This window comes from Colobus angolensis, unplaced genomic scaffold, assembly GCF_000951035.1.
Source record: "Colobus angolensis palliatus isolate OR3802 unplaced genomic scaffold, Cang.pa_1.0 Scaffold289, whole genome shotgun sequence".
In the NCBI taxonomy this organism is placed as follows: Eukaryota; Metazoa; Chordata; class Mammalia; order Primates; family Cercopithecidae; genus Colobus; species Colobus angolensis.
This window is the reverse complement of record NW_012116143.1, coordinates 387,016-405,559: the sequence shown is the minus strand read 5'-3', so window position 1 is coordinate 405,559 and position 18,544 is coordinate 387,016. Positions and strand designations below refer to the sequence as shown.

General features: G+C 39.8%; 1 protein-coding gene across 8 annotated transcripts in view; it reads right to left on the bottom strand.

Annotated features, from left to right (window-relative positions):
* The window catches only part of TNIK (TRAF2 and NCK interacting kinase), a 415,617-nt gene that overhangs the window by 169,653 nt on the left and 227,420 nt on the right, over positions 1 to 18,544 (bottom strand). For all 8 annotated transcript variants that reach the window (XM_011948978.1, XM_011948979.1, XM_011948982.1 and 5 more), the window contains exon 3: positions 4,658 to 4,714. In XM_011948978.1, coding sequence (XP_011804368.1) covers positions 4,658 to 4,714 — 57 coding nt within the window. The remainder of the gene's footprint in view (positions 1 to 4,657; positions 4,715 to 18,544) is intronic.

The window sequence follows — 18,544 nt, the reverse complement described above, 5'->3', positions numbered from 1 at the left end:
AATCACATGAAATTAAACACTACATGAATTGAAGACTGAAAACAATGTGGTTAAGAAGATAGACTTAAAGGATGGGGTTACACTGCTCAGGCTGAAATATTCACTCCTTCCTTTGGCAGCCATGTTACATTGAGCAAGATACTTAAAATGCCTGGCTTTCACATCTCTAAAATGGGGCTAATCATGGAACCTGCTTGGTTAGTTGCTGAGTGGATCAAATGAATTAATATATAGAAAGCATTTTAAAGAGTTCTGGCACATAGTAGTCACTCATTTAGTGCTAGCTACCATTATTATTCTTTTTGATATGAATATAAAAAATGTAACTAGAGAAACAGTTTACTTAAGGATCAAATCACTTTTGAACACACTCACTATAATGTAGGATATTATGGTCATAGAATTCTCCTGTTTTTGCCCACCCAGCATCTTTTCCACCCTTTTCTATAATAACTCTCAGGTTTTACTTTGAGAAATCAACTCTCTCCAACTCTCAGTCCCTGCGGTAGGTTGCAGAGCCAGGCATCCAGCCCAGGCATGGACTGGAGAGTCAGGAATTGGCTCAGGGATGGGGACATGCTCCAAGCTGGACCACTGACACTCAGACTGGCACCTTTGCAGGGACTAATGGCAATGGGGTAGTGAAAACATGAGCCTGCAGCTGCTGTTGGGATGAAAGCAGAGCCCACAGATGGAGAAAGACAAAATCCTGATCATGTTAGGTGACTCTCTGCATCCTGCTGAGGTTTTTGTTGTTTTAATTCATACAAGCTGGTAAATTCCCTTTTCAGCTTCATTCAGTTTAGGTGGAGATTTGGTACTACAACCTCAAATGTGCTGAGTAATCACAACCAGTCATTGTGAAGGGAAAAGTTTACAACATTAAGACTTAATTTCATTAAGTCTTATATGCACCTCAGGGTGTCATTGTAAAGGGACTACTTTACACTTAGGAATCCCCAAATGAAAATGGGGATTATTTACAGCGTTATCAAAAAAAAAAAAAAAAAATAGCTCCTTCACACTTGGTGGCCAAAAAGAAGTAAATACAAGACCCTAGAAAAGTGGTACTCTCATTTTGATGTGTGTGACACTCCAAAGAGTTTATAGAAAAGGCAGATTTTGAGGCTGCCCCAGAAATCCTGAGGCAGGCCCAGGAATCTGCATTTCTCATGTGTACCTTAGGGGTGGTGACTGCCCACTGATGCTGATGGTCCACTTTGAGAAACACTACCTGGGAGAGTCTAGCTCCTCCTAGATGCCATAGGTCAATCTAGAGTGCAAAAATCCAGCTGAGAGGTAAACTCCAGACTGTGACAAACTGGGGGAAATTTCCATAATGATTTCATGAACTTAAGTTCTTCAAGGCCTACTCTGAGTTTAAGCATGAATTCTGAAGCAAATGTTGGCAAATTTGGAAGTGTTTCAGCTCTAAAAATGGAAGGATATAAGCATTATATCCAGTTATCTCAATGGCTATTTTATATAAAAAAGGAAGTGATACAGAATAAAAACAATAATTTAAAAATGGATTTTAGGCTTGTGGCTTTATCAGTTTCATAACAATAAACTATAGTAACTTTGTAGTAGGTCATAGCATACAATTAACAAAGACAACCTTTGAGAATTGACTTCAGTTTTTAACAGAGCAGCCATAATGAGTACAATTATAATAATTGGTAAGAAGCTTTTACAGCATTCTGTAATACACAAAAGACAACATGGCAAAATAGAATAGATTGTTTTCTAAAGGTACCACATGAGTTTCACAAAGGAAATCTTATGTTGACTGTGATGTGTAAGGGGGTGATATAAAAGTCACTTGATGCCACATCGGACACCACAAAAATAAGAAAACCATTTCCTGATGTGCATCCACGTTTGCCTTTGTTAAAAGTCAGTGGTTAAATAATCATCAATGATGTGACTGAATCACAGAAACTATCTAGCCCTCCTCAATAGGAGTTCCCCAAGATAATTAAGCCTATATACTATAAAGCATCCACTCTATGTAATGGATTGACACTTCTTTGCATGTAAAATGGCCTTACCTCTGTACTCTCCTTGGGAAAATTGAGAAGACAGTCTCTCAAGTCATCTTCTGTAGGGCTTAGATGCTTAATGAAACCCAGTTTAGAAAGACTAACTGACATTCCTTAAGCTGACAATACATACCCTGGGAAAAATAACTGTAACTTTCAATTCCAAGCAAAGTGGTCTAGCAATAGTGGTTCTTGAGTAGTTTCTGGTTCTACTTGTGAGGCTTTAAATTGTTCAGAGTCATACTTTGAGCATCAATATGCATTTTATGCACCAAGATTAATAACATCAGTGGAACTCTCAACTGTAGTTCTTCAGAACCACACAATAGAATTTAATCTACAGCATGAATGTCTTGGACTCCTTCCACAGCCATTAATTGTTAAACTGCCAAGCTCATGTCATTATGCAGGGATCCTATTCAATCCAAGGAAAATACAGTAGTATGACTTCAGCTGAATTGCAAAACAAATTCTGATTCGTCCTGTGGTTGGAGCTTTGTAAAATGTTTATATATTTATAATGGGTTTCTATGTAGAGACTGACAGTATCTGATCTTAATTTTTGTGTCAGATCCTGATAATTGACCATTCCAGTATCAACTCTCCCTTCATTTCTGACTAATAGAATCTGGATTTTTAACTAGACACATTAGTAGAATAAAAGACTATATTTTCTAGCTTCCCTTGCAGCTAGATAGGGGCAATGAAAGCAGAAGTAGTAATGTTGTATGGAAGTAGAAAATATTTCACTGGAAGGGGCTCATTTGTACCCTTCTGCTTCCCCTGTTCTCCCTTTTCTGCCTGCCATAAAGTGTGATCAATGGAAATCCAATAAATATCTTGAACCATAAAGCAACTGTAACTGTGGATGCTGTGCATTAGAATGATGGAGGAGAAAGATAAAAACATCCTTCACTCTACCACATCACTGACATGCATCCCTGGGCTGTCCACCTTTAGGCTCCTTTAACATGAGAGAGGAAGACACTTCTATTATGCTTAGTCTTCTGTTATTTAGAGTGTTCTTAAACCGAATTAATATAATGAACATGGAGTTTATTATTCAGTAAAGGCCAGGTGAATTAATAAACTAACTGGGACTAAATATTTGAACTTTTGCAACACCTGAAACTTAAATAATGTATTTAAGACAAATAAAAAGAATTAGTACTTTATCTAAATGGTAACAAATGTACAGGAACAAAATCTTTTACTCATTAAAAATACATATAACTTAAAGAGGAATTTAGATCCATCATAAGTCAGTACAATGTGTGGTGTAAACAATAATTAGTGAAATGTGTATTATGATACTTATCAAAGGTAACAAAGTGAGCCCAAAAGGTATGGGTTGAAGTTTGTCATACAGACATACTGTGTGTCTTTCTTATTTATTTATTTAGTTTTCCTATTTGTTTTTCTTATTTGATGCTTTTGTGTGACCCATTCATTCTATGTCTATTTATATTGAATAATCAACTTCTGGGCTGAATGGAAGACTTTGGTCTTTCAGCTTTCATGTACAGCAGACAGACATCTTAGAAAAATCCCCAGGACAACAGAAAATTATTAACATGCCTTTGATGTCCAGTGAATCCTTTCAAGTCTGATTTTTGCTGTGTACTCTTGAAAAGGCATTAAAATATTTTAAGTAAGCCTAGCAAAAGGATAGAAAACATTAGATTGTATTTAAAATAAAATCTATTTCTTAGACTGCTTTTGATTATCCAGGCAGAAATTTTGTTTCAGTGTTGCTCTATAATGATAAGAATTTGTGTTTATTGTGATTATTTGATCAGTAATATTTTGTTTTGGGAAATATTCATGTTAAATATCCTACTAGGATCTTAGAGTCATCCAAGCTCCTGTCTACTCCAGTGGTAGGCAGACCTTTGGGAAAACAGTTAAGACTCATTTCTTCTGTATAATCTCAGTATTATTCATTTAGTATCTTCAAATCCTTGTTCTGCATTCATATGCAAATATCTGTGGTTGTGCTTATGTAAATTATTGGCACACAGTATTCACTCTAACTACATAAGGCAGTGTGTAGGTATCACATTTAATTAGAGTGATGTACCCATGATCTCTTCAGTCAGCTACTGCATACTCTTCCTTATGTTAAACACAAGTGGGTAAAGATATTAGATATTTAGGAAGATTATTTTTCTGGAAAACAATTTTTTTCTATCATTAACTTCTCTATTACAAATATACAGATGACCCCTCATTTACAATGGTTCAAAGTACGATTTTTTTGACTAACAGTGGCGTGAAATCAACATGCATTTAGTAGAAATCATACTTCAAGTACCTGTATGACCATTCTGTTTTTCACTTTCAATATAGTAATCAACAAATTACATGAGATATTCAACATTTTATTATAAAATAGGCTTTGTGATAGATGACTCCCCAACTGTAGGCTACCGTAAGTGTTCTGAGCATGTTTAAGGTAGGCTAGGCTAAGTTATGATGTTCGATAGGTTATGTGTATTAAATGCATTTTCAACTTACGATATTTTCTACTTATGATGGGCCTATCAGGATGTGACCCCGCTGTAAGTCAAGGAGCATCTGCATGGCTATTGAGATGGCAAGATAAAGACACTTACCCCTGTGACATCCATAACCTTAATGGCTGCAAGCTGGCCCGTTTTGACATGACGACCCTGTAAAGGAAAAATAATAACAAAAGATTTAGTTCTGATGACGAATGGTAGCGTTCAATTCCAACCATAAAGAAAAATTGCTTGGATCAGTGTTGTACTATGTCAATGGGGGGAGAGAGAAAGACAGACACACATAGAAACACCATGTCTACTTAGTGGTTATTTTGTAAAACATCCCCAGTCGCTTTGTTTATTTTCACAGTGGGTGTCAAGTCAAATAAAGAATGCAATGATGAACAATTTGGTTCTACTTCCTCTCCAAGGCATTTGACGAGAGCTTATGTGAGAGAAGGATTTACGTGGAAGGGGAGCTAGGCCTGCGTGGAAAATACACAAATATCTCTCTGTTAGAAAACACTTGGTAGATGAAGGAACTTTGGTTTCTTTCATTCTTAAAATATCCTGTAATGGTTTTAACTGGATATGATTCTGCTATAATTCACCTGAGATTGTTCATTTATCTTTATTTAAAAGGGAACCTAAAATAAAACAGACACCAATCAATCCAAATTTGTGATCAAGGAGACAGTGTTGAACATTAGGGACCGCTTCTCCAGGGTGGACACTTTTGGTCTTTAGAACCACAGTGAAGCAAGCAGCAACCACAGGGCAAAATCAGAAGCGCGTAGGGAGCGCCAAGGGGGCACTCTCAGAAGAGAATTATTTTCTCTTTGCTTGCTCCTTGAGAAAACACAATGTCTACATGTGACTCTCAGACAACAGCAAAGATGGTCATACTCACTACTTTTACATGAATTTTATATTTAGTTTCCAAAATACATTTTAGTTATTGCTGCTATCAGGCAATAAAATGCAGCTTCTAAGATCAGCTGGGTTCAAAACCTAGCTACATGACCTTAGGCAAGTCCCTCAACCTTCCAAGCCTCAGTTTCCTCATCTCAAAAACTGAAATAATAATACCTAATGCACAGAATTGTAGTGAGAACGATATAAGATAATGTATACAAAGTATTTGACAGTGACATATGCAGATTAGCTGTCAGCAGATGCTGGCTGTAATTATGTACGGTCCTGTCTTCTGATTAATTTTAAATGTTGTCTTCCCTACTGAACTATATGTTTCATAAAGGCAAGCACCACGTCTCATCAATGTATTTCCAGTACATGGAATAGTAAGGGCCTACCCCATAGATGCTGTGGCATGTTTATGAATTAACAACAGGTAAGGAGGCATATATAATTGTGGTGTGGAAAAAGTGATTGGCCTGGTATGATTTAGATTCAGTAGTTGAAGCTCATGAAAATGTGCTAGCTTAGTTGGATCAAATTTTTTAAAAATTGTGGTAGAAAACATTATTGGGTCAATTTTGTAATTGAGAGCTCCTGTATCTTCGTGCTCTCGAATCTTTTCCCTTTTTCTGCTGCTTCTCTCCCTCACTACCTTAATTTTCCCCACTCCTCTGGTCTTTTAACTTCTGCCCATTCTGCCTGCCCTCTTTCTTCTCACATATCTCAGCTTTAAAAATCTGTTTACTCTGATTCTGGTAGTGCTTCCTTCCACTTTTGACCCCCATTCTGCTGCCCTTTTTTCCTCCTCACTGGGGAAAGAGCACAAAGAAGGAGACAGTGGGTCAGTCGTCCAATATGGTCACAGATGCAGCCCTTCACGTTTATTTCAACTGTCCTGAAATCAAGGGAGGGGGTGGCGTGTTACCTTGTAAAGAGCCCTGGACCAGAATCCCAGAGGCCCAGTTCTTGTCCAGGCTCTGCCCATGACCGTCAGGTGTGTCTGGGCCCTCATTTCCCCATCTACAAAATGTAGGGGGACCGGGCTCAGTGGTTGATGGAGAGGGCAGTGAGTGGGTGTCAGCACTACCAACTCTTTCCATCCCAACGAGCATGCAGAAATTTAGTTTTCACAAGATTGATAGGGAGAGAAGTGCCACTGCTACAGAACCAGGAACACTAACTTTCTTGCAGAGCAGCAATGCTACCTTTCCTGCAAACCACGAGTCAATCTTGCACAAGGAAGAAGTAGCAGCAGCGTCTTCTTTTGAGTCTGTGATGCCGTAATCATGACCCTTGCAAAGGAATCAACAGCTTTGTAACCAACAGTGGACTTTAAAGTAATGGCTATAAATCATGTCTTAAATAATGGCTTCATCTACTAAAGCACTGAAAGAGGGTAGGGAAAATGTAGGCAAATACAGAAGGTCTGTCTGATATTATATAGCTGATTTGCATTGAAATTATTTTAATGGTATGTGTAACAGGATACAGACAAACCACTGGGCATGTCTTGCAAGGCCCTCCAAGAGCTGACCCCCTTTCTGCCACACCACCTTGGTAGGCTCCCACTTGCTTTTACTCTGTGGACCTTGAGAACAAACTGTTTGCACTTCCATAAATGTACTTTACTGTTTCTTGCCTCTCAGATGGTATGTTTTCTTGGTCTGGGGTGCCCTTTGCCTTCTTGACTCCTCAGACAACTTACTCTCTCTTTCTAGATTCAATTAAAGTACTCTGTCCTCTGATACCTCACTGTCAATTCCTCATCACCTCTGTCTATCAATGAACAAGTCCCTGGGTGTATTATTCCAAGGACCTCAAAGGATTAATAGCCCTCTCTCCCTCTCTAGTCTTCCCTCCTCTCTTCCTTCCTTCCCCTGTGGCTCCATTTGTAGCCCAACCTTCTTCCCAAATAAAACCTTAAGTGAACTCCCCTGGTTCAAGCAGGGACTTGAACACCCAACTCTAGTCTGCTCTGCCTCCCAATTCCCCTCATTCCTGAGGGAGTCCCTGAGGCATGTCTGCCAGCATGCACTTTGAGAGACTTTGCAGTAGTTTTTTTAAGTCCTTAAGAAGCAGGAAATCCTCTTTGAGTGAATAATTTGTTACAAGGATACCTCAACACCTAGTTCTTTCCATCAGCAACCTAGGGCTGAGCTAGCCTATGGTACTGGCCCAAGGCCAGAGATGAGGCAGGATAAAAGTGACCTGTATTACATTTCAAACACAGGCAGTGGGCAGTTCTTGTGGAAATAAATAAAATATCAGCTCTTTTAAAAAACTTAGTATACATGGCTTTTGTTGTTGCTATTGTGTCTTTTGTTTTGTTTTTGTTTGTTTGTTTTTTAAGTAGCCACTATGAAAATGACGGAAGGTAACACTGGAAAGGAAAACAACATTACGTTTCTTCCATTTTAAATTTCATTTCCCAGCTGAAACAGCAGTTCTCAGTGGGTCTGACAGATGACTGAATAATACGCCTTGGGATGGCAGTTTGGGCTGATGTGAGATCCCGGAGGTGGAACAATCAGCAGCCTCAGCTCACTCCCAGGCAAAGGCATCCCCACGCTCCAGAGCAGGAAGGACGCTGAGCTGCCACACTTTGCTGATCAGGAAAGGGCCATGAAGCAGCTTGCCCAGCGTGAGGTGTCTTTTATATCGCCAGAGAACATCAGGCCAAGTTATGATCCAGATTAAGGCAGACTTGCAGGGAATGGCAGGGAGTCAGCTGACCTAAAGCTCACTAGGAACCTGAGGCACAGTCATTGCAGGACAGTTTTTAAAGAGGCAACTTTATAAAATCAGAAATGAATTGAGTAGGAAGGGCCCCTAAGAGCCTAATCCAGTCCTCTCCTTTTAGAGATGAGGCCAAAATCTCACATCTAAACTCAGGACACTTCTCCTCCATCCCTCTTCTACCATCCAGCTCCTAAATCACAAATTTCTGTCACTAAACTTTTAAAATCATTTTTAAAACAAACTTTTAATATTTTACTTAACTTGAAATAAATATCAAATCAGTCATCTCTGCTTTACATAGGATTTTTAATAACTTATTTTTTAATAATTATTTTTTAAATTTGGGGGCAGTGCAGCAAAGGGGGATGTTATTGCAATAGAATTTTGAAGGAAAAATGTAATAGTACCCCAATTCTAATGTATTTTTCCTTATAAGATCAATTTAAAATGCAAATATAGATGCCATCTAAATTTAGATCTAAAATACATGTTTGAAGCTCGTGCAGTGTTGCATGTCTGTACTCCCAGTGACTGAGGCAGAAGGATGGCTTGACTCCAAGAGTTCCAGGCCAGCCTGGGAAACACAGCAAGATCCCATCTCTAAAATGGACAAATGAATGAATGAAAAAAAAATACATGTGCAACCAAGAACTGAAAATTAAATTCTGAAAAGAAAAAACTTCTAAAAGGAGACAAAAGAGTTAAAAAAAATTCTCCATGAAAATTAGAGAAAATGTCCTGTCAGATTGCAGTTGCTGAGTCATTTTTTTAATAAAAGGATGAACTAAATTATTTTTTTCCTACTGAAATAACCAATAATGGCAAAATCTAGGGAACACACTAAATCTAGAAAAGTAGAACTGATATTCTGATAGGACCCCAAGCCTAATGTCAGATAATGACCTAAAGCATAAAAAGCATATCCACCAGAAAGGAACAAGAAAGGAAAAAAAACAAAGGAGGCAGAGCCTTGGGGCCACTCAGTGCTGGGGGCATGGTTCAGTCTGGTCCTCAGACACACACACACACTACTCTGCTCCCCTCTTCCCTTCTTCTCCCTCACTTTTGAGGCAACAAACTATGCTGATCCTTGTTCTACGTAAAATAATTCAACATCCAGGTGAAATCCAAATCACTCAAGTACAATTAACACAATACCCTACTCCTTCAACTCATCCCTAAAATGAATGCAAAAGAAAACAACAGTTTTGTTTTAACAGCCACATAAGCTTCACCTCTGTTACTGTTGTTATTTTCTAAGGAAGAGCAAGAGGGTTTTTGAGCTGCTAGCCTAAGGCTAGCCCAGAAGACAGAATACTTTCATTTCTAGGTCACCCACATACATTTATTTCTGGCAAAGTACATAAGCAAACCATCTTTGTTGAAAATTCACACATTCCCCCCACTATCTTCATCCTCCTGCCCAAGGACCCTCACACACAGGTAGAGAGTGGCTCATTCTCCTTCCTATCTACCCTAGATTTAATCTCCACTTTATTGAGGAAGTCTTCAATTTCCTAATTGCAAATGAGTACTCCACCTTTGTTTTTCCATAGCATCCTATCCGAACCCCACTGATCATAGCCAGCACATTTTTTTTTTTTCAAAACATGCATCACCAGAACCATGAAAATAAATCAAATCAAAATGAAAAAAACAGCAGAATGTAGAATATGTAGTAATGGCAGCTGTTGTTTTATGGCTCACCTGTTCTAATTCTATCTATCTATCTATCTATCTATCTATCTATCTATCTATCTATCTATCTATCTACCTATCTATCATCTGTGTATCAATCATAGATGCTGCAGTGTGCCACCAAGATTCTTGAGTACAGACTGAAGTACCTGACAACTCTCAGTCAGGTCCCTCTCTGGGAATGGCCCTTAGCCAAAGAGCCACCTCACCCAAGGTCATGCTCCTTCCTGGAGACAGGTGAAGGATGATGGCAACTTGGATTAGGATGGAAATGGTGGAGAATGTGGGAATGGACAGGAGGCCAAATGAAGAGGACTTGGGTATAGATTGGATATGTATTTCCCTTGTGCTTTCATAGTGCTTGGCACAGCAGGGACTCAGCAAATATTTGCTGAAAAACAGACTGAATCAAGGCATGAAATTTGAGGGTTGCATTTGGGTTCTTGGTACCATCCACATGTCTACATCAGTTTCCCTTACCCCCACATTTCCCCAGCCACAGAGTGTATGGGACCAGATAGGGTGGGGTTGTAAGCAGGAATTATAATTATTTTGCTCATAAATAAAAAGCTGGAAGATGAATTTAAGTGGATGAAGTTCTTTTAAACTCTACAGAGAGACCAGAGACCAATTTACTTTCCCTTTCCATAGATCACAGAGAAACCAGAAATTGGTTTTAGCTTTACTTCTGAGCTGTCATGATGATAGCAAACGTGAACTCTGCTTTTCCACTCCCAGTTGAAACTAAAGGTTAGTTAATATCTATCTGGACATCTTTAGGAATGCTACCTTTCTTTGATACAATATGTCTTGAGGCAAAGAGGTAGACAAGACAACTTTATGAAAAGACTCCAAAGATCTTTATGATCAAGTAACATGAATGTTCACAGAGTATACTTGGCACGATGTCCATTCCTGAGTCTTCCCCAGGTTAAATGGAGCCTTTGTGTTTCCTTGGCCTACATGTGCCATTCATTGGTGGCTTAGAAACCCTGCTCTCCGTATGTGCAGAACTGTGATTCAGACTTTATGGCTCCCAGACTTGTGGCAGAGGTAAAGCAAGGCACTGACTCAGGATGGTGCCCAGGCAATTACTCTCCATCTCAACACCACTTACTGTGAATTCCTTTGCTTGGCACCTCTGAGTGACAGAAAATGGATTGTTTTCAAGACTGTTCAGGGGTAGGCCAACTGAAAGCTGAGACTCGCTCACAGACACGAAGTGAGGAAGAAGAGACTAGGTTTCATTTTTCTTTGTTAGAAACTAGGATTCTTCAGTCCTCATGGCTGCCAGCTTGGCTCAGTTTATAAATCAAAATGGATGCTTAACGGGAAAAAAATCAAATAGTCACAATTTTTAGCAGACAATAGTTAATGTATGCAGATTCCGTGGCAGGGAGCCTAATGCCTGTACCCAGGAAAGGCACGCACAGCTGAAGTGACAGCAGTGACGAGGCAGACAAGCTGAGGGGTGACGAGAGCTCAAAAGCAGAAGAGCCAGCCTCTGGGCCAGGGCCTTGAGCCAAGAACACACTTCCCAGTAACCTCCTCTCAACCCAAAAAATGAGCACAAAACCCAAGCTCTCACTGGCTCTCATCTAATTTATACCACAGAATTATCACAATCATCTGTGGCTTTTAAAAAATTTTCATTTATTTATTTATTTATTTATTTATTTATTTATTTTGAGACAGAGTCTCACTCTGTTGCTCAGGCTGGAATACAGTGGCACTATCTCAGCTCACTGCAATCTCTACCTCCTGGATTCAAGTGATTCTCTTGCCTCAGCCTCCCAAGTAGCTGGGATTACTGGTTCCCACCACAATGCCCAGCTAATTTTTGTATTTTTAGTAGAGCCAGGGTGCTGCCATGTTGGCCGTGCTGGTCTTGAACTCCTGACCTCAAGTGATCTGCCTACCTTGGCTTCCCAAAGTGCTGGGATTTCAGGCGTGAGCCACCATGCCCGACCTCATCTGTGGCTTTTATACATTCATTTCTGGGAGGACTAACCCCCCAGGTGTGGGGGCTCAAAAGATGGGGACAAAATATGTACATGCAGCCAACTCTTCAGCCTCTCCAAATATCCCACTCCTCCGCACCCAGCACAATAGCCTTCCCTATCCCCTGAGCCAAGAATGGCACCTGGGGCCATAAACAGCATTCAAAACCCTGGTACCTGAACACTAGTCCAAGGTAAAGTTTACATACAACTCCAGTAAAAGGTGAAAAATAAGGACCCAGTGGTGTTTTTTTCAGAAAACAAGAGGTATTCAACTTAAGTAGGATTCTTATTTTTGGTGTTAAAATGTCCATTTGGCGTGAACCCGGGAGGCGGAGCTTGCAGTGAGCGGAGATGCGCCACTGCACTCCAGCCTGGGCGACAGAGCTAGACTCTGTCTCAAAAAAAAAAAAAAAGTTAACAACCATATATTGGTCCCCAGTTTTTTTGTTGTTTGTTTTTTGTTTTTTTGTTTTTGTTTTTGTTTTGGTGGTGGGTGGGGGGTAATAGAGTGAGATTTTAGTACTCCATGAAATCTAAGAATCCAGGAAAAAGTTTTTTAAATACATGAACTTAGTGATAGTAGAAAGGTCAATAACCCTCTTAAGACACGAAAAAGGTTCTTGATACAACCTGTAAAATGTTAAATGTGAGGGCGTATAACCCTTAATAACTTACAATAGCCTGTGTGAGTTGTATTGGAACCCACTTTTCTCTCCTCTGGGTACCGTAAGTCCCTAATGCCCTTAAAATGCAGTCCCCCAGGCACATGGCTTCTACACACTAAAACAGAAAGCCCCTCAAAGGCAGGAACTCCACCTTAAACCTGTTTAATCCTCGGACATTGCCTGGGACAGCATCTTGCAAAGGGTAGGTGCTAAATCACATTGGAAAACATCAAGTTTCTAGGCCTAGTGAATCTTGTAAATTGCCACAAATCACAATGAACAGAGATTCCTGTGATCCATCAGGAGCTACACCTGGGAGAATCTTGATAGAATTTGGTGAAATGTCTACTTACGAGTGTCAGAAGCTTAAGAAAAAAGAGGACTATAAGAATGGCTTACGGTGTCATAACTGGAGGGGAAAGCCATGTGATCTGATGTGAGTGTTTTGCTCAACAAGGTTCTGTTTTTGTTTTCTTTTCCAAGTGTTAACTAAGAAAACTAGGTCACTGAAATAGGCCCTGGAGGCTCGCTAGAGACATTAGCATTCTGCATGTCATAATCACAACAGCTTACCAGAGGAAATGGTCAGCGAGAGAAAGATGCATCAAGAGAAAAGCAAGGTCCAGACGCTGCCCTGCCAACATCCATTCACCTCTGCTTCCTCTTTTCCTGAGATGGTACTAACTAGAGGTAGGACGATGCAACTGTTCTTGGAGAAGGAGGGCTCATTTTTAAAGATTTCAAATCAATAGCTCCCTCTCTAAGGACTACTTTATGAGGCAACTCTGTCTTCCCCTCAGGACCTCTGGCAGACTCTTTGCTCGCTCCATCCCACCTCCCAGCTGCAGATTAAGAAGATATATTACATCCTCTCCCCTGGCCCTGCACAGGGTTGCCAAATGCAGCCCGAAGCTGGCCCCTATTGTCTGAGATTTACAACCAGGTGATTGGGAGTGGACGGGGTTGGCTTTGGACCACAGACACGATAGGCTGGGGGTTGGGGGAAATAGATGATAATAATAATAAAAAGGCAATGCTGCATTTCATTTTGCCTAATGTATGGCTTCGACAGGAAGCCAGTCCACCCACAGTGCTGTCTCAGTCATTTAATAGACTTCTGTAGCAGCAGCAGGAGCAGTCTCCTGTTCAGAAAGAAAAAGGACCACACTGGTGTCATGAGAAAAAACAAAGGCAAAGGACCACAGTGTTCCCAGCTATCATTCTTGGGGCGGCAGGAACACAAATGGGGACCCATTTGGCTCTTTATTTGGGCTTTTGATGAATAAACCCTCTCCCACAGTGTCCTCCAACCTCCAGCAGTTTTAATTAAAACAAAAGAAATGTCAGCAGGGAAAAGACTGGAATATAATTAGGGCCCACCAAATCTAAAGTAATACAGGGGAAAAAGACTAGTAATGAAAGGGAAGCTTTCAGGTTCTTACTGAATCCCTGCTCTGTTACTGACACAAAAATCAATTTCAATAGGCTTTAGTTGTATCTGAGCGGGAACACAGTGACAGATGAAATTTAGTGAGCAACTTACTGGAGTCATAATGATTCCCACCGAAAAAAAAAAAAAAAAAGACTACAGTGAGCACTCCCAGCCAAATGTCTCCCCTATAAGAATGGGTGTGTTTATTATACATACACATAACATGTATGTTATTAAAATTATATCTAAAATTTATATACCTAAAGCATATATAGGCTGAGTGTGGTGGCTCATGCCTATAATTCCAGTGCTTTGAGAGGCCAAGGCAGGAGGATCACTTGCAGCCTGGAACTCAAGACCAGCCTGAGCTATATAGTGAGACCCCTTCTCTACAAAAAAATTTAAAAATTAGCCAGACCTAGTGGCATGCACCTGCAGTCCCAGTTACTTAGCTGAGGTGGAAGGATAACTTGAGCCCAGGAGTTTGAGGCTGCAGTAAACTGTTACTGTGCCACTGCACTCCAGCCTGGGGGACAGAGTGAGAGCCGATCTCTAAAAGAAATTAAATAAAAAAGATAATATTGTACATATAGAAATATACTACATTGTAAATATGTACATATGGAGGAGAGAGCATTTTAAAAGCAGTTTTTTTTTTTTTTAGCTCACAAAATGTAAATTATCTCTCTCAAACCCTTTAAAACAGTGGTTTTCAATGGGGCAACTTTGCTTCCCAGGGGACATCTGATGATGTCTGGAGACATCCTTTGATTGCTATGACTGCAGCTGCTGACAACTAGTGGGTAGAGGTCAGGGATGCTACTAAATCTTCATAATGCACAGGACACCACCCTTCCCCAACAAACAATAATTGGGTCCAAAATGTCAATGGAGTCAAGGTTGAGAAACCATGTTTTAAAAGAATTTGACATTTAATAGGTGTTCAATGAATGCTGAAGTCTATGAAATGACAGATTCTGCAGTAGGCACTAATATTACAAAGATCAAAAGATAAGGTCTTGACCTCAGGGATCTCCCATGGCTTAAGGGAGGCACAGCAGATGAATTGTTCTTTCTTTGCTTAGTAGAATCTTACAGGTGAAATCTTTTCTTAAACCCCAAAAATGTATGTTCTTTAAGAACACAGGCAATACTACACCCAGTGACTTCTGAGACCACTTTGCAACTGACTTTTGTGTAAGAGGCCAATTCTAAGACTTTCCCATTTAAGCAGCATATTCTAAATTTTTAAAAAACCTAATGAAGTATTATTAGGACTAAACAGAACTTGGTTTATTGTAACTGGACACAATTCTGGCTAATTATATTAATTTTAGAAAGAACATCCTATTTTCATTTTAAAACAATATTTAGATCTTAGTAACTCTTAAAACTATAAGTAAACCTTCCAGGAACTCAATTCAGAAACATATTATTTTGTTTGATTAAAATATAAGTCATGTGAACTTTTAAGCTAAAAATATAATGGTCAATGACAAGAGAATAAAGGTGTTTGCCTTTATCCAATGGACGTTCTTCAAATGCAGGGATATAGGAATCTTGCAATTGCTATAAGTGATCTGTTTCCAAGAAATAAGGAAAGCAAAATTCAATTTTTTAGGAAAAATAAATGAACAGCATTATTCTATATCACTGATACCATTCACCACCTTTTAGGTACTTGAGGATTAAAGAACTCAAGATGGTCAAAAAATAACATCCAAATATAGACTCTCCAAAGTGTATGAAAGAAATAATTATGGCCTATTAATTGTTCCACCTGCAATAGCAGAAGACCCAGATCTCTGCAAAGGCTGAAAATATCTCTCGCCCTCCAACAGATGTCTTCTGTGTCAGCACAGACTGCATTTGCGATTGTGCTTTCTGAGCAAAGACCTGCATATTGTTCTTCGGGGAGGAGGGTGAGAGGACAAAAAGGACATTAGAAAACTGAAAGTTGTTTTATAAATGCAGGATGGCTCTTACATATTCCTAATCTTTTCAAAGTGATGGCCATCATCGACTACAGCAATTTGTCAGCAAACACATCCATCCCTGGGAAGCTAGTTGCTGGGGGTAAGTAGTCAAGTGCCTCTCAGAAACCTGTACTTTCCCATCAGGACAGTAATGCTGAGAACACTTTTGTCTGAAATCTTGGGGGAGGGAAGAGGGTGAAATATGATGACACACTGAAAAAGAATAAGGGCTCTTTTAAGTAAATATGATCTGCCCCAAGCTCTGGGTAGGCCTGAATGGGAGTGTAGCTGACTAGTTAGTTAATGCATTGATTTATAGCTAAATTTAGCTGCGATCCAACTGTGACCTATCGGGTAGCTTCGTCTCAAGGAGGGTGAGTTTTCCCTGACTCCAGTGAAATTCTTCTCTCCACCACATTTTCATGCCTCCAGTTTAGGTTGACTCATCAGGGATCGTGAGACGGGCAAGGAGAGCATCTTGCTGACTCTTGGCCATCTTCTCTTTTGAAGCAGGTATTTCACATAGTCTAGGAAAGAACTGACTATCTGTAGCTAGAGCTCTGCAGGCCCTATATAGGATGTGGAGGTTAAGAGGAAAGGCTTTGAAAGAGGTATGAGGTTCCCTTGGACTACTTAGTAGGTGTAGAGTTAAACCCTCTAACTGTGTAGAACTGATATGAAACAATTAACTCACTAGGTTGCAGTAGTAAGGATTAAATTACATATGTAGATACACTTGATAGAGTGGCTGGGTAAATGGTGTTATCACAGTGCTTTTAGTGTGACTATGAGGTTCCATTTCTGTTCTCTTCTCCTGCTATTCCCCCCTAGTCTCCCATTCGCCCACATTGCAGGTCTAGCGTCCTTCTCCGTTTCCTCCAATGTACCATGGGGACTTTACATGTCTCTTCCTTCTGCCACACTTGAATGCTCGCTGCCTTCAAGTCTTGACTCGAATGTGTCAAAGAGTCTCAAATGACTCTTCTCCAATAGCCTTTTTTGGGCTGCAATATCTAAAACTTCAACTCCACCTTAACTCTCATTATCCTCCTTCCCTGCTTTACAGATCATCTAACAAACTATACAGTTTATTTATTTATCAAGTGTACCAGGCATTTCCTGCTCTAGGAGGGAAGTGTCTTGAGGGCAGGGCCTTCTCTTTGTCTCGTTCACTATTTCATCTTCAGTAGCAGATCAGTGCCTGCATGGTGGGTACTCGATCAATATGTGCTGCATGAATGAATCCCTAACCTCTTTGTGGAAATGCTTTTCCAAGTCCTTCTGTTCTTTTGTTTTGTTTTGTTTCATTTTGATTTTTGTTTTGTTTTGTTTTGTGACAGAGTTTTGCTCTTGTTGCCCAGGCTAGAGTGCAATGGCACGATCTTGGCTCACCGCAACCTCCACTTCCCAGTTTCAAGTGATTCTCCTGCTTCAGCCTCCCAAGTAGCTGTGATTACAGGTGTGCACCACCACACCCAGCTAATTTTGTACTTTTAGTAGAGACAGGGTTTCTCCATGTTAGTCAGGCTGGTCTCGAACTCCCGACCGCAGGCGATCTGCCCACCTCTGACTCCCAAAGTGCTGGCATTACAGCACTTCTGTTCTCTTTTAAAAAATTCATAGCACTTCTTACTTGAAGGCATTAACAACTCTGATAGAACAAGTACTATTATCAGACTTTAAAACTGAGGCTCAAAAAAACCAAGATTTTTCCAGGTCGTATTTCCTTTCATATTGGCCTTGCATGTAAGTCAAGGAAACAATAAGATATTGTCTCTCTCTTTTTAAATTCTATTTAAATTCTCTCTAATGTTTAAAGAATAAAGAACAGAACTATAAATTAAAGTGCCTGATAATCAGCATATGTTTTCCACCTAGGAAGATTTATTTCTGTAAATATATATGTTTTATTTAAATATTAGCAATATAAAGTATAGAAGTAGAGGTAACTGTATCTCTAAGATATATTTCTGAGCAGCAGCCAACAGATCAACCTTACAGGTAGCAGTTAAGAATGAGGCTGTGCTTTTTGAACCAAAGAGAACATTTGATCCTCTTTCCCTGACATAAATGTGGAAAGATGGAAACTTTGCCTAAACTGTTAAGACCTCAGTCAGCTGAGGTCACCTGCACAAAAACATGAAAATTGCTTTCCTTCCTCCTCTTCCTCATTTTCAATTGTGAAATAGGTGTAGGCATATGCTCAAAGACTCATAAGCAGGAGTTCTTCTAACAGCACCTGATCTGAAAATATCAAGTCTAATTTCAATCTAGTTGTCAGTATCTGATTTCAATCACATTGGTTGGGACTTAGGTACTTACCTAGGATCCAAAAGATCAGAATCAATCTGCATTTTTTTTTTTTTTTTTTTTAGCATTTAATTCAGCAGTCTTGTGTTTGCAACATTAATGGTTTATTTCATTGGTGGCTTCTGTCTGCATGAGGGACATTAAGAAAATAAAATTGGCCGGTCCCGGTGGTTCACGCCTGTAATCCCAGCACTTTGGGAGGCTGAGGCGGGAGGATCACGAGGTCAGGAGATCAAGACCATCCTGGCTAACACAGT